The sequence below is a fragment of the Zalophus californianus genome, chromosome 3 (genome assembly GCF_009762305.2).
Source record: "Zalophus californianus isolate mZalCal1 chromosome 3, mZalCal1.pri.v2, whole genome shotgun sequence".
NCBI classification, from domain to species: domain Eukaryota; kingdom Metazoa; phylum Chordata; class Mammalia; order Carnivora; family Otariidae; genus Zalophus; species Zalophus californianus.
Window position 1 is genome coordinate 395,674 of NC_045597.1, and position 13,653 is coordinate 409,326.

Sequence of the window (13,653 nt, forward strand, 5' to 3'; positions counted from 1 at the left end):
GCGGCTCCCAGAGAGACCAGCCCTGGCGGCACCCGCGTCTGTGTCGGCCTGGCCGGCCGCTGGCTGCGGGAAGCCAGCGTCCGAGTCTCCGTGGTGGTGCCTCGTGCCGGCCGCGCTCGCCAGCTAGCAGCTCACAGCTGCCCGTCCACCCCCGATGCCCCTTGGGCCCGCCCGGACGAACGCCTGAGCCCTGGGTCCGTTTGCCCGAGTTTGGTCCGTGGTGACGTCGTCCCTAAGAGGAAAAGAAAGATTCTCAAAATGAGGAAATCCTCCAAAGGCTTGAGGCTGACGCACAGCAGAAGTGCGCAGCATCCACCCTGTCTGGGCGAGGGCTGATGAAGGCCTCGGGGGGAAGGCAGCCGCGGGAAGGGCTGCGCCAGGCTGACTTCTGACCTCTGACTGCACAGTGATGTCACAGGGGCCACTTGGCAACAGGGGCCCCCTGGTCACACTGGGCTGCTCGTCGGACAGAGGTTGGAAGCCATGCGCTCCACCTGAGGGTGCGCCTGGGAGCCCGCGTCCCTCTTCTTTCCCAAAACCTGGCAGAGGGAGAGGGAGATGGAGAAGGACACGGCCACACACCGGAGGCACCGGCTGGGCCCCGGGGCCCCTCCATCAGGGGTTGCCCCCAGACACCCCAAGGCAGCCGGCGAGGTGGCCGAGCTCCAGAGGAGCAGGAGTGTGGGCGGCCTGCATCAGAAGGGGGACCCTCCGAGCTGCCTCAAGAAGCTGTCCAAGGAGCCGGGTAGGCCCGCAGCGGCGTCCCTCCCGCCAGCCCAGCCCCCTTGCCCCTGCTGAGGACCCTAAGGGCCGGGCAGAGCATGCTAGAGCCGGGGTCTGCCGGTGGCCGAACCGGGGCTGAGACCCACTGAGGCGGCCATGGGAAGTTGTGCTGAGGTCGGGAGTGGGGTGAGGTGGGCTGTGCATCCAGAAGGCCGTGGCCACGTGGAACATCTCTGGTTGGTCCCACTCAGGGAACCTGCCAGGCAGGGCCAGCAGTGAGCCCGTGGGGGTAACGGACAAGGGATACGGGCCCACTAACTTACACATGGCGGTGCTTGCCACCTAAGCTCTCCCTAAACGCTCTGCCGTGGGGGCCGGGCAGAACACCTAGTCCTTGTGTGAACCGTGAGGTTCGCCCTCTGGGCTCCCCAGCTCCTCTCCCTGGAGGGCCAGACCCTGAGTTGGCTGAGAGATGAAGGTGACTGGTGCAGTCATTTGCTGGGCCCTCTGAGGTTCTGGCTCTGCTGGGAAGGTCACCCAGCGAGTGGCCCTCTATGAGGGTGTTGGAATGCCGTGGAACTGAAACACAGTAAGCAGGAAATGGGATTTGCTGTTCCAGCCCGAGGGGTGAATATCTGCTCTCTCAGTGTAAACATCTCAGGAGGGGGAGAAGGAGCAGGTGCTCACCGCTGCCTGGCGGCTGGGGCCGCTGCGAGGCTCTCCCTCCACCTCCGTCCTGTGAACCCTCTGAGCAGGGCGACGCTTTCGCAGGCTCACTGAAGAGGAGTGAAGCTTCCCAAAGAAGAAATCAACCTAAGTCTATGCAGGCAACATTGCAAATCGACACAGGGGCTGTCCGATAAGGCCGCCACGGGGCTGGCCACAGGAGAGGATAGTCCCGCCCCCACCATTTCCAGATACTTCCACCAGCACCGCTGGATTGCCCCAAACAGGGTGAATGGCAGAGAGGCATCCCCGTGGCACCCTGTCCTACCTCACATGACCAGGCGGCCCCACGGGACACAGCAGAGGGGCTCCACCTCCCGGAGACCGCAGGGTGGAAAGCAGCAGGCTCACCAGCCGTGCACGGGGCGGGCTGCTCCAGGTCCCACTGTCCGCGTGGTAAAATAGGACCAGAAGAGGGGGCCCTGCCGGGTGCACGCCAGCCGGGAGCAGGGGCGAGGAGGACACAGGAGCCCGGCTGCGAGCCCAATGGGCGGGACAAGGGGCGGCCAGAGCACACCTGCAGCTTTGCTGTCCAGTCGGGCCTCAGGACGAGCCCGGTGTCGGAGGGAACAGCAGGAACCCAGCAGCTGTGTGCTAGAACCCTGGGTGTCCACGCATTGAGCCCACCTCCCCACCCTGGCCGCCCGCACAGGAACCCCCCGCGGGACCTGCCCGGGCTCACGCCACCGTGTCCACAGGGCAGGCCCGGGACTTCGGCGCTCAGGTCCGTCTTGCCACCCCTCCTGCGCGAGGGCACCCTCGCCCGCACTCCGCTCTCCGTCCACCGCTCGTGCATGCTCAAGGGGGGTGTGACCAGAGAGGAGGTGGGGGGCTTCCTTCGAGGCGGGTGGGACCTGCTGAAGCCTTCAGCCGTGTCGCCAAGGTGCAAGGCAGTGTCATCAGGCCCCCGAAGCACCCCCATCACAGAATCAAGGCCTGTTACGAAGAGGGTCTTGGTCACTGTCACTCCCCCTCCCCAGCCAGCTCCGCGCCTCCGTTGACATGATTTCGGATACTTGACTAGCTGTCCAGAGGACATGGCCACGGCCCGACCCCCAGCCTGCGCCTGCAGGCCTGCCACCACCCGCTGGACCCCAGGGGGCGGTCTCACAGCCAAAATGTAATCTGTAAGCAGTTTGAAGATAGCCACATCTCGGCTGAGGAAGAGAGGCAGCAAAGGGAACCTTCTGGAGACCCCACTGCTCTGTCCTCAGACCTCATTCAGCTCCCGAGTGGCGCACGTCAGCCCCCAGCCCTCTGCCTGGGGCACGTTCGTTGGCTGAGCCCTCCAGACTGAGGGGTCACTCACTGCTCCAATATGCTCAGAGCCCTGATACACTCAGGCACTTTCTTAGAAAAAGGGAAGGGGCGAGACCTGCAGACACTTAGTATTAATTTCCTTTCTTTATGACAGAAGATGTACTGGGGGGTCTACTTTGGAGAAAAGAAATCACGTCTCTCTTTTTACTGATTCTTTCTTCTTGCCAGATACACATTATAGGAAAAAGCAGGTTCAGGGATCGGCCCCAGGTCTTCTAGAACAGGCACGTACACGCACACGCGTGCCTACAGGTGGGGGCCTGCTGAAGATTTTCCAAAAGAAATCAATTCTAAAATCCCTGCTAGAAAACTGCTGCTTCTGAATCACTCAGGTCCTGTTCTAGGTCCTGAGGTGGAGACTGGGCAGCTCCTCCGTGAGGGATGTCTCGAGAGCCATCGAGTTCTGAAACGCGCTCTGAGGACCAAGGGCTGCACCCCCCACCCCGAGCTCCCTCAGACCCCTGCCCATTGCCTTCAGGGCTTTGTCTCTGGGGTGGCCAACGCCGGCCTCGGCGTCCCTGAGCCTGTGTGCTGCCAACAAGAGAAGGAGGGAGGACCCCTAGTTCTCACCCGCAGGCGCCTCACAGAGAGAAGTGTCCGGACAACACAGCCAAGGGCCACGTGCCCTGAGCACCCGGGAGGCCTGGCTGAGATGACTGTCCTGCCAAGGCAGGTCACCTGACATGGGGCAGGGGCTCCCCGACACCAGGCCCAGGGCAGGATGGAGAGCTCAAGGGCCAGCCACGCTGTTGGTCTCTGCCGAGAAGCGGGAGCTGTGTGCAGGCCGCCGCCCAGAGCCCAGCCATCACCTCCCCAGCCTGCAGGTGCCCCAGCTCTGAGACCTGTGAGCCGTCGGGATTCTGTAAGGAAATCCTCTGCGGTAACGGGGTGCTTGGAGGTGCCTCACCAGGCCTCCTGTCAAAAGGATGATTGAAGGCTTTGGCATTTCCCACCTGGCTGTATTGTGTCTGCATCCTGGGCCCGGGTGTGCCGGGCTGGAGGATGGGGGACCGAGCTGCTGGAGCGGGGGGCGGCAGCTATAGGGAACCAGCCACCACTACCATTCTGGGCTCAGATGCGGCCACACAGAAATGGGACCTGGACTGTCCTCTCAGACTCAGCACCCGCAGGAAGGCCTGTCCATCCTTGTAGGGCCAGGCTCTGGGCCCCTCACTCCCCGAAGGGCTGGGCTGTAGTGCTCTCAGTCCTCACAGGGCCAGGCCACGGGCCCAGGGAGAGCTGATGGCAAATGCTGCTCCTTCCTCCCCAGAGTCCGAGGACCAGGGAAAGGACCTACAAGGTGACATCGAAGAAGCCAGCTGGTAGGTGGTCGTCGTCCAGGAGAGGTGGTTTTCAGAGACACGAGGTGACACAGGAGACAGTGGGTTGGGGAGCAGGGCCAGCCCCGAGGTTGACACTCAGACCCCGAAGGAACCCTGAGAAGAAAGGGTGTCCACCCTCAGATGGGAGGGTATCTCAGGGCTGCGAGCCCCCCACCCCACCTCCTGCTTCCCCTGCAGCTGGCCGTGGCCCAGACTCTTGGAGCGGGCGCCTGTCTTGCCAGACGTTTGCACTCGACTCTCCAGATCGCTGGGCATGCCAGAGGCCTCATTTGCTGGGGAAGGTCTGCATGTGCAACCCCGTTGGTGGACAGGCCCCCAGCGCCACCACATCGCCATAGAACCTTCCTCGAGGAGCACTGCCTAGTCCTCGATGCCTAGCGCTGGGCACGTCTGCCTCGTCCTCCACTCACCCTCCCACCCCCAGGCAGGAGGAAGGGCCTCCACGCCCTGTCCCACCCTGCTCCGCGGGGGCACGTCCCAGAACTTTCCCAACACCCAAGGGGAGAAAGGGCCAGCCCGAAGCCACATCTCCATGGCGCCCATCCTGAGCCATCGCCTCACACTCCCACAGTCAGGCCGACCCCGAGGAAGACAAGCAGGAGAGTCAGGACGCCCTTGGAAAGTTGGACCCGGACGGTGGAAGGACAGAACCAGAGGTGAAGAGGAGCCACCCAGAGGCCAGTGGCAAGAGCGGGAGGGCTGGCCAGACACATGTCCACCGTCCTCGGGTCCTACTGGTATTTACCTGTTGGGTGTCTTCCCTAGGAACAGGGGCCAGAGTCCATCAAGCTGGATGACCCTCCAGGAAAAGAGGCAAGAGCCTTTGACTTTCTTAACAGGAAGGCCTGCCAGGCACAGTCCTGTGGGACCACCAGCAGGCTGTGGACACATGGTCCTGGGGTCCTCTTGGCAGGGCCATGCTGTAGGCTGGACCCAGTGCGGCCTCGACCCAAGAGACTTTGGGCCCAGCCTTGTGCTCCTGGCTGATGCTGGGCATCTTAACCCCAGCTTTCCAAACAGCACAGTTGCCCAAGTCATATGGGACCTGACGGGTGGCTCAGAGAAATGCCCCGGCCCCGTGTCCTGGTGCACTGGCCAGAGACCCATCAGAGCGGTGGTAGGAATTCCCACCGGGCACTTTCTGAGGGAAGGAGGCTCTCATTTCCTTCCCAATCGTGGGAGGGAATGGAGAAGAAGCTGGACCTGTTTTATCAGGGCCTACGACAGTCCCTGGTAGGGTCCAGGGGTTCATCCCCAGACACATCTGGTGTTCTGGGCTGGCCCAGGTGGGCAGCAGCCCCTGGAGCTGCCTGAGGCTTTCATGCCTCAGTGGGAGCCCTCACCAGCACGGGGCAGAGCGGGTACCAGGAGGCTGGTGGGCAGTGTGCAGGTATGGGCCAGCTCCGGGCATTGCCTTGTGACCCGCAGCCCCGGTTCTCAAAGAGGGAAGCCAGGGGAGACCCCGGGCTCTCAGGGACCTGAGGGGGTGAGTAGGGAGAGATGGGAGGCCATAGTCCTTCCCTTCTCTCTGCCAGCACTGGTCATGGACACCTGCCATTCACACGGCCAGCACCTCTCTGCCCAGCTCCTCAGGAGCCCCCACTGAGCACAGCCACGATCTTGCGGCCCCAGTGGTGGGGTCATGCAGACCCAGCTGCCCCGGGGCCTGGAGCCCAGTGCCTCTCCTAGGAAGCCTCCTTTCCTCTCCAGTTCACCCTAGTCTGCCATCCATACCTCTTTGGTTTCCATTCACAGAAACCATCTGTGTTTGTGGAGATTGATCTGGGAGACCATGCCGAGGAGGTAAAAGCCCTCAAATGACAGAGCCAGACCACCTGCCAGGAATGCTGGTGCTCAGGGCCCACGAGGCTTGTCCAGTGAACCTGTCCCACAAGAATGTATTGCAGGCTGAGGCAGAGGCGGGCCAGCAGGGCCGGGAGGGCTCTGGGGTGCTGAGGACTGGCCTGGCAATCTGAAAGCCACACTTGCCTCCTTCTTATCCTCCAACCTGCATGCATTCTGGCATCATCAGAGACTCCAGGACCAGGGTCAACCCTCAGGGTGCCCATGGGCCCTGAGAACCTCTTCTGGGATCACACTGGGGTGATACAAAGGGCATAGGCTTGGGAGTTGGAGACCTGGTCTCCACATCTGGTTCTGCCAGTAAATACTCAAGTCACCATACCTCTCAGTGGCTCTGTTGTTTCATCCATACAATGGGGATCTGAGTAGTACCCACATTCCAGGGTTGTTCTATAAAGCACTCAGATGGTGCCTATACCCAGAAAGCCTCAGTATCAGGTATGATCACCACCACCATCACCACCATCACCATCACCACCATCACCACCATCAACATCACCACCATCACCACCATCAACATCACCATCACCACCACCACCACAATTACCACCATCATCATCACCACCATCACCATCAACATCACCACCATCACCACCACCACCATCACCATCATCATCAACATCACCACCATCACCACCACCACCATCACCACCACCACCATCACCATCATCATCAACATCACCACCATCACCACCATCGCCATCATCAACATCACCACCATCACCACCACCATCACCACCACCACCACCATTATCACCATCATTACCACCACCACAATCACCACCATCACCACCATCACCACCACCACCATCACCACCATCACCACCATTATCACCATCACCACCACCACCACAATCACCATCTCCACCATCACCACCACCATTATCACCATCACCACCATCACCACCACCACAACACCATCACCTCATCACCATCATCATCATCATCATCATTCTCACAGCATCACCATTTTCTGTAAAATGAAGGTGTTGACCAATGGCCTGTCTGGACCATCCAACACAAATGTCCTAGGATGGCCTCCATTTCTCAGCTGTAGTGGGCAGCCATTTCTGGAAGTGTTTTGAAGTTCTATCTTGGAAATTTAAGCTCCTGCCTAGGGATTGTTCTTTTCCAGATTGCACCTCCTATCTCTTTGCACTCAGAACATGTGGTACAGTGAAGAATGCTGGCTACTAACCCTGCACAAGGCTATTTTAGGGGTACCACAGGTTTTAAGACTCAAGGAGGGTCATCCAGTGGCAGAGTTGGGATTACAGTCTGGAGGTCACAGTGGCCCACATCAAGGGCACAATTTCTTGGTCAGGGTGCCCTAACTGGAAGTTTCCTTCCTTCCTTCCTTCCTTCCTTCCTTCCTTCCTTCCTTCCTTCCTTCCTTCCTTCCTTCCTTCCTTCCTTCCTTCCTTCCTCCCTTCCTTCCTTCCTTCCTCCCTTCTTCCTTCCTCCCTTCCTTCCTTCCTTCCTTCCTCCCTTCCTTCCTTCCTTCCTCCCTTCTTCCTTCCTCCCTTCCTTCCTTCCTTCCTTCCTCCCTTCTTCCTTCCTTCCTTCCCTCCCTCCCTTCTTTCTTTTAGAGAGAGACACACACAGAATGAGAGAGAGCAGGGGAGGGGAGGGGCAGAGGGAGGGAGAGAGACAGAATCTTAAGCAGGCTCTACACTCAGCATGTGAGCCCAACACAGGGCTTGATCTCACCATGCTGAGATCTTGACCTGAGCTGAAATCAAGAGTCAGACACTTAACTGACTGAGCCAGGTGCCCCCTCCCCCTCTTTGGAAATTTTCACTTGAGGGTGCCCCACCTTCTGGGAAGAGGCTCGGTGCCAGCACAGGCTCCATGCCCCCATCTGGTCCTTGGGCAGGTCTAGCAGGTCTGGCCTTGGTGGCTGTGGTTGATGGGCTGATTCTGCTCGTTCCCTGAACTGCTCCTGCCACTTTCCACAGGTGGTCACAGGTGCCACGAGAGAAGAGAAGCGGTCCCAGATGGACATGGGGGATCTGTCGGAAGACGAGTGAGTGAGGCATGTGGGGGGTTCTCCTCTACTGTGGTGTCTGATGGGCCCCCTGGGCCTCACGCTGAAGGGGCAGAACCCCACTGCATGCCCTCCTCCCTTCCCCATGCGGGCGGACACCCAAGCACTGATGAGTCTGGAGGGGCTGAGACGGGAGCGATGGACTTAGGGAGGACCCTCACCTGGAAGTCCCACTCACCCCCCCCGCCAGACCCCTTCTCCCCATCCCACGAGCTGACAAATTGGCCAGAGAAGGAGGCAGGAGAGGCGGGAGGCAGCAGAGAGGGGGAGAGGGAAGTGTTGCCACATGGCTGGTTCCAGCTTCCCAGTTTGGGGTTTTGCCGGGAGGGAGGACTCATCACCGGCCAGAGTCTCTGCAAAGCGGGCCCCAGGGCTGGGGTGGGAGGTACATTTGTCCTGACTACCTACACCATTTTATGGTGGAGACTGGGGAGGGCCAGCCGAGTTCCACGACATCCTCAGGCCATAAAGGGCGCTGGGAGCAAGTCACTGTGTCACCCAAGGGCCCACGGATCTATTTTTATTTTAAGCAATATAGAGAAACACTAAGAAGAAAATAGCAATTTACCCAATTATCCACTTCTCAGAATTAACTATATTAATATCTCGGCTTATTTGCTTAAGCACTTTTTAAAAGAAAAATATCTCTAGCAGATATTTAGATACAAAGTAAATTACTTTGAAAAACCAACACATGGTCCTTTTAAATAACTGAAACACACAAGCCTCTAGGTCAGCCAGGCCCCCTCTTGGCAACAGTGAGGATGGGGCAGGAGCACGTGGGCTCGGAGGCTGGACCTGGGATGCACACTACGCACACTGCACCCTTGGGAGAGGGGCTGGGGTCTCCACAGGCACCACCTCCTCATCGTCCACTGTGAGCGCCTGCAGCTTTGGGGCCTCTGCTTACTTGGTGGTGTTATTAGAACCACTACCTTCCCCCAGATTTGTATGTACTGCGGGGGAGCTTCTGGGAGGACGTGTCACCCCGCCTCGGCTCACGCGGCCCCACGTTCCTGCCCATCTCTACTTACACAGGGGGTCTCTCCGGCATTGCTCTGTCACACTTCCTAATCTAGGCTGAAAGTAGGTGGGTCTTTCTTAAGCAGACCTTTATTTTTCTCATTGTTCCTTAACGGATGTGGCCATGGATTCAGCCACACTGGATGCAGCTTGGTGGCTTTGTTTTCTGCCCCAAGGACCAGACAATTCCAAGTCCACCCACTTGGCCTCATGGTCTCAACCCCCCCGCCCGATGACTCTGCTGCCCCCAGAAAACCTGTAAGCCAGGGCCAGCACACAGATCCAAGCCTTGGCTGCTGGAGGCCGGTTGGCCAGTGGGAAGGGGGCCTGTGGAGGGCCCTCCATGTGGGCCTGGCCTTCATGCCTGCTGGGCAGTATCGGGGTGACCTCTCTGCCCCACTGCCCTGCTCAGCTGCCATCTCCGTTTTCCTCAGAGCTGAGGCTTCTCTGTCCAGGCTCTCCCTCACCCTATTCAGATGGTGGGTTGGGCACCCATAGGCTAGCTGTCGCTCACTGCCCAGTGGGATGCTTTGACATTGAGCTGTGGGGTCCTTGCAAAGGGAAGGGGGACGGCTGACTCGTCCCAGAGGCAGCTTTGGTTGGAAGTGGAGAACCCAGAGACCAGCCATGAGGGAAACCACAGGCTGTGGTGTTCTGGAAATGAGCAGGGCTGGGTGTGGGGACAGCAGGAGACAGCCTGGCTTTGGGGCCAAGGGGAGCAGTTTGCTCAGCTGGTCTGGGAGGTCTTTCACGTTCAAGCGGCCCCTTCTTAGGCCTCCCAGCGCAGAGCACAAAGGCACTGGGTGGGCTGGAGGAAGCTCGGGCAGCTGGTGGGAAGGCAAGCCCAGCTCCGCTCAGGAGTCTGACTGTGTGTGCAGGGCCCTGTCACCCTCTGATTGACAAACGCTGGGCCCCCTGGGCTTGATGAGGGGGCATGCCTCTGGGGTGGAGGGGTGCTGCCTGTGGCCCTGGGCTCTGAGCCCGTGTGGGGGATGCCTGTCTCTCACCTGCTCTGCCCTCCTCTTGGCCTCTAGGACCAAGACCAGCTGGGTGTGCTGCATCCCCTATTCCACCAGAAGGAAGGTGAAGGAGAGTGTGTAACGGCCTTGGAGAAGGTAGTTTGCACTGGGACTGGGCTGGAAGCCAAGGGGGCGTCTGGAGGCGACAGGAAGCTGCTCTCCTGACCTCCCAGCCTCCTCAGTCCTGCAGTGACCCGGGAGGGAGGGACGGGGGTGGGGGTTGCAGACAAGCAGCCCTGAGAAACACCACTCAAACCATTTCAGGGCACTGATGACCGCCCAGGTGTGAACCACTGATCCGTTGGCTAAGGGACGATGCCATCTTCTAAAAAGACACAATAAAGTGTGAACGGAAGATGTTCTCCCTCTCTGGTCTCTGTTGAGGGATGCCTATCTCTTCCTTCCATGCATCTCTTCCTTCCATGCATCCCTGAAATGTAACTGGGAGAAGGGAGGTGAGCTTAGTGACGGAAGGCTGAGCCTCCCAGGTCACGTGAGCATGATGGCGGCCGTGATCACCCATCCCTACCCTTCAGATCCTATGAACACCCAGAAACAAAGTCAGATCCCATGGGGCCCTGGAGAGGGCTCTACTCTCAGCGATGGCCCACACACTTGGCCCCAAATGCACCTGGGGGGTCCACAGCCCCAGTGAGAGGAGCCCTTAGGGAGGCTGGGCGTGATCCCTGAGGCCCTGGGAGGTGAGCTTTGCCAGGAGTGCGCCATCCTTGCGGCTGCGTGTGGGAGGTCCCAGTCCCAGGGGGCTCACAAGGGTCCTGCCTTGTGATCAAGGCTCAGGAGATGGTGCTTGCAGGGTGAGGTGCAGGAGCAGAGGGCCACACAAAGGGAGCCCTGACAAGGGGTTCGGAGTGTTTCTGTTCAGACAGCCGGGTCTCAGCAAACCGCCACAGGCCAACCTGTGTTCCAACCGAAGACTGAGAACGCAGCACACACACTCGTTCACTCTCATGCACACACTTGCACACACAGCACACATTGTGCGTGGACGCACACATCTACACAACATGCACACTTGCCCACATGCACGCGCGTGCGCACATATGGCACACACACGTGTGCAGGAGGCCACGGGCTGGTGACAAGCAGCATCTCAGGGTGAGGAATATCTGGGCCCAGAAGCCAGAAGAGTCAGACAGGTGAAACCCTCAAACACCCGCCATCCCTCTGCAACACTGTCCATCTGAGAACAGAGAGGCTCAGAGGCAGCTGGAAACTGTGGGCTGAGATCCAACCATGGAAACTGGCGTCCCTGGACAAGCATGCGGCCACGCTGCCGTCATATGACCAGATCACAGAAAAGGCCCCTCTGCTGAGTGCTAATATGCCAGGTGCTCCGAGGTGCTATACACGGAGGCTGGGGCCGCTGCTTGTGCCCTGTCTCAGCCCCCAGACAGGCAGCCCCTGCCCCTGCCCAACCCCTAACTGCTGCCACCTACTACCAAGGCACCCAGAAAGCTTCTGGAGAGACAGCTGGTCTGCCCCTTGGCCAGGACGGGAGGAGGAGACCTCCACGCCTGGGTCCCGGGGTCCTCTCCACAGAGCAGCACTGGCCAGAGTGGCTTTGCTGGTCCCTCTGTGCCCACACTCAAACACAGGCCAGGAGGGTGACTGGGCCTGGGTGGCCCTTTGCCTTCCATTCCTCTCTGTCTGTTGTCCATCCCTTGTCATGGAGTGTGGCTGCTGGCCTCTCGGGGCCTGGAAAACAGGGAGGCCCCAAGTGTGCACAGCATGGCTAGCTTGCTTGAGGCTTTTCACCAGTTTAGGGTATAAACTCTCCCAAATCAGATGCATGTCGGACTTTTCATTGGGCCTCTGAACCTTAAGGTTCTGCTCCATATTGTCTGGGGGTGTCTACAGGGGAGTTGGTCCAGGGCGGGCCTTGGGGGTAACCGGAGGAGCTTGGCTTGCAGGTGTGGTGGCTTTGGTTCCGACCTCCTGCTCACACGCCAAGTCCCTGAGCTGCGGGCCGGGGTGGCCCTGGAAGCCAGAGGCTCTTGAGGGAGGGGACACACAAGGAAAGCGCCAAGCCTCCATTGGGCGTGTCAAGGCTTGCCAGTCCCTGCCTAGCTGTACCTCGGCCCCCGCTGAGGCCTCCATGGAGCAGGCACTGCCGGTGGGTAGGACCCTCTTCCCTGCCAGAGAAATGTACCAGCCCTGAGGGGGATGAGGGGTGAGGCAGGCTTGGAAGAGCACGCAGCCTGGAGGAGGTTGGTTCACATGCAGCAGGAGGGCCCGTTCATTCGCCGCTGGAGAAACAGCATGCTGGAAATCAAGCGGGAAGCCCGAGTGTTCAGCCCGAGTCCTTGGCCGCCGAGCTGGCCGGGGTGCCTTCGAACCCTCTTCTTGCCGCCCCCTGCTCAGAGGCCCCCCGGTCCTCAGGGTGCCTCACCTTAGTCTGCCAAGGCCCCTGATACAGGCTCACGGGTAGCATTTTCTGTCACAAACAGGCTTGGCCAATGGTCCCAGGTGGTGGTCCCACTTGTCTGTGGTCCCAGGCATGACCTGGCTTCCTCCTTGGCCCTGCTGGGGCTCCCCCACCTACTCAGACAGCAGTAAGTGAGAGAGGCCCACAGAGCCCTCCTGGGGCAGGAACAGGACCGGCAGCATCAGGCCCACAGACAGGCTATGTGCGGCTCTTCCTGGGCCCCCAAACACCCACAGCAATGCCTCCAGCCTATTCTTTCCAATAATGTAATTCCACCCACCCCAAATCCTACATGCATCTTCCTTGTGGGTAATATGGGAGCTAACAAAAACCATTTAATTTGTCCTCTCTTTCATATTCCCCGTGCTAGAATTTTCATATAGTTCTCTAGAGAGCTATGTATGGATAAATACAGCTTTTTTACAAGATTGGCATCACATTGCACCCCAGTTTCTTTGTTTACAAGTTTTCATTACGTCACAAGCGTTTTCCCCCATGTCCTCTGTGAGTGTTTGTTGAACACCTACCACATGACAAACCCTCCACCTCTTGGAGCTTCCATTCCAGTGGGGGAGACGGATAGTGGGCATCCAGTGAACCCGTAGTTCCATAGAAACGAACTTCATCACTTTGAGAAGAGACCTCCGTGGGCTGCACCCCCAGGCCCAGGGCACCGCAGAGATAAATGCAATGTGAGAGCCCCCGGACAGCAGCGGCAACCGCAGAAAGCTCTGCGCCAAGCACAGGAAACTGTCCTGAGCAGTCTTGCAAATTTTAAGTCATTAATTCCAAACAACCTACAGGGTGGGTTCTATTCTCAGACCCATTTTGTAGCTGACGGTGTATGTGTGAAGGACCCTGGGGGACGCCGGTCACCGGCTGCTGCCCTCAGAGAGCACCTTGCCCAAGCGCCGACCTGAACATGCTGTTCCGGCTGCGGCGGCTGGCTTCTGGTCCCCTCCCGCTGCCTCCACGGACCTCGCGGGGGAAGAGGCGTCTCCTGCAGCCAGCCCCGGACCTTGCGAGCCGCGCCCTGAGCACCGCAGAGGCGCTTGTCCACTGCGCCCCCTGGTGGCAGGCCTGGTGCGGCGCATCACCGCCTCTGTTCTTCGGCGGGGAGGTCACCACCGCTGTCCAAGAGGA

At 59.3% G+C, this 13,653-nt stretch overlaps 1 protein-coding gene across 26 annotated transcripts; it reads left to right on the forward strand.

The window, feature by feature from the left end:
- The first annotated feature begins 439 nt into the window (after window positions 1-439).
- On the forward strand, window positions 440-10,420 carry C3H13orf46 (chromosome 3 C13orf46 homolog). 26 transcript variants are annotated; one of them, XR_003519238.1, is made up of 9 exons: window positions 440-745; window positions 4,040-4,091; window positions 4,290-4,393; window positions 4,684-4,768; window positions 4,878-4,925; window positions 5,868-5,915; window positions 7,934-8,010; window positions 10,080-10,160; window positions 10,329-10,381. XR_003519238.1 is itself a non-coding variant. In XM_027590325.1 (9 exons), exons 1-8 carry the CDS (start codon window positions 559-561, stop codon window positions 10,130-10,132), a joined length of 645 nt encoding a protein of 214 aa, XP_027446126.1. In that variant the 5' UTR covers window positions 440-558; the 3' UTR covers window positions 10,133-10,160; window positions 10,329-10,420. The 26 variants fall into 26 exon arrangements, 21 of the variants coding, with proteins under 21 accessions (XP_027446126.1, XP_027446124.1, XP_027446125.1 ...); XM_027590325.1 differs by having other exon boundaries at window positions 7,934-8,001; window positions 10,329-10,420; XM_027590323.1 differs by having other exon boundaries at window positions 7,934-8,001; window positions 10,080-10,128; window positions 10,329-10,420.
- Window positions 10,421-13,653: the final 3,233 nt, after the last annotated feature.

Excerpts from the sequence above, each read along its gene's own strand:
- C3H13orf46 (XM_027590323.1), top strand. The coding sequence starts at position 559 with ATGGAGAAGGACACGGCCACACACCGGAGGCACCGGCTGGGCCCCGGG. Across the intron at positions 4,394-4,683 it reads GGCCTCATTTGCTGGGGAAG|TCAGGCCGACCCCGAGGAAG; the intron begins GTCTGCATGTGC and ends ACACTCCCACAG. Across the intron at positions 8,002-10,079 it reads GGGGATCTGTCGGAAGACGA|GACCAAGACCAGCTGGGTGT; the intron begins GTGAGTGAGGCA and ends CTTGGCCTCTAG.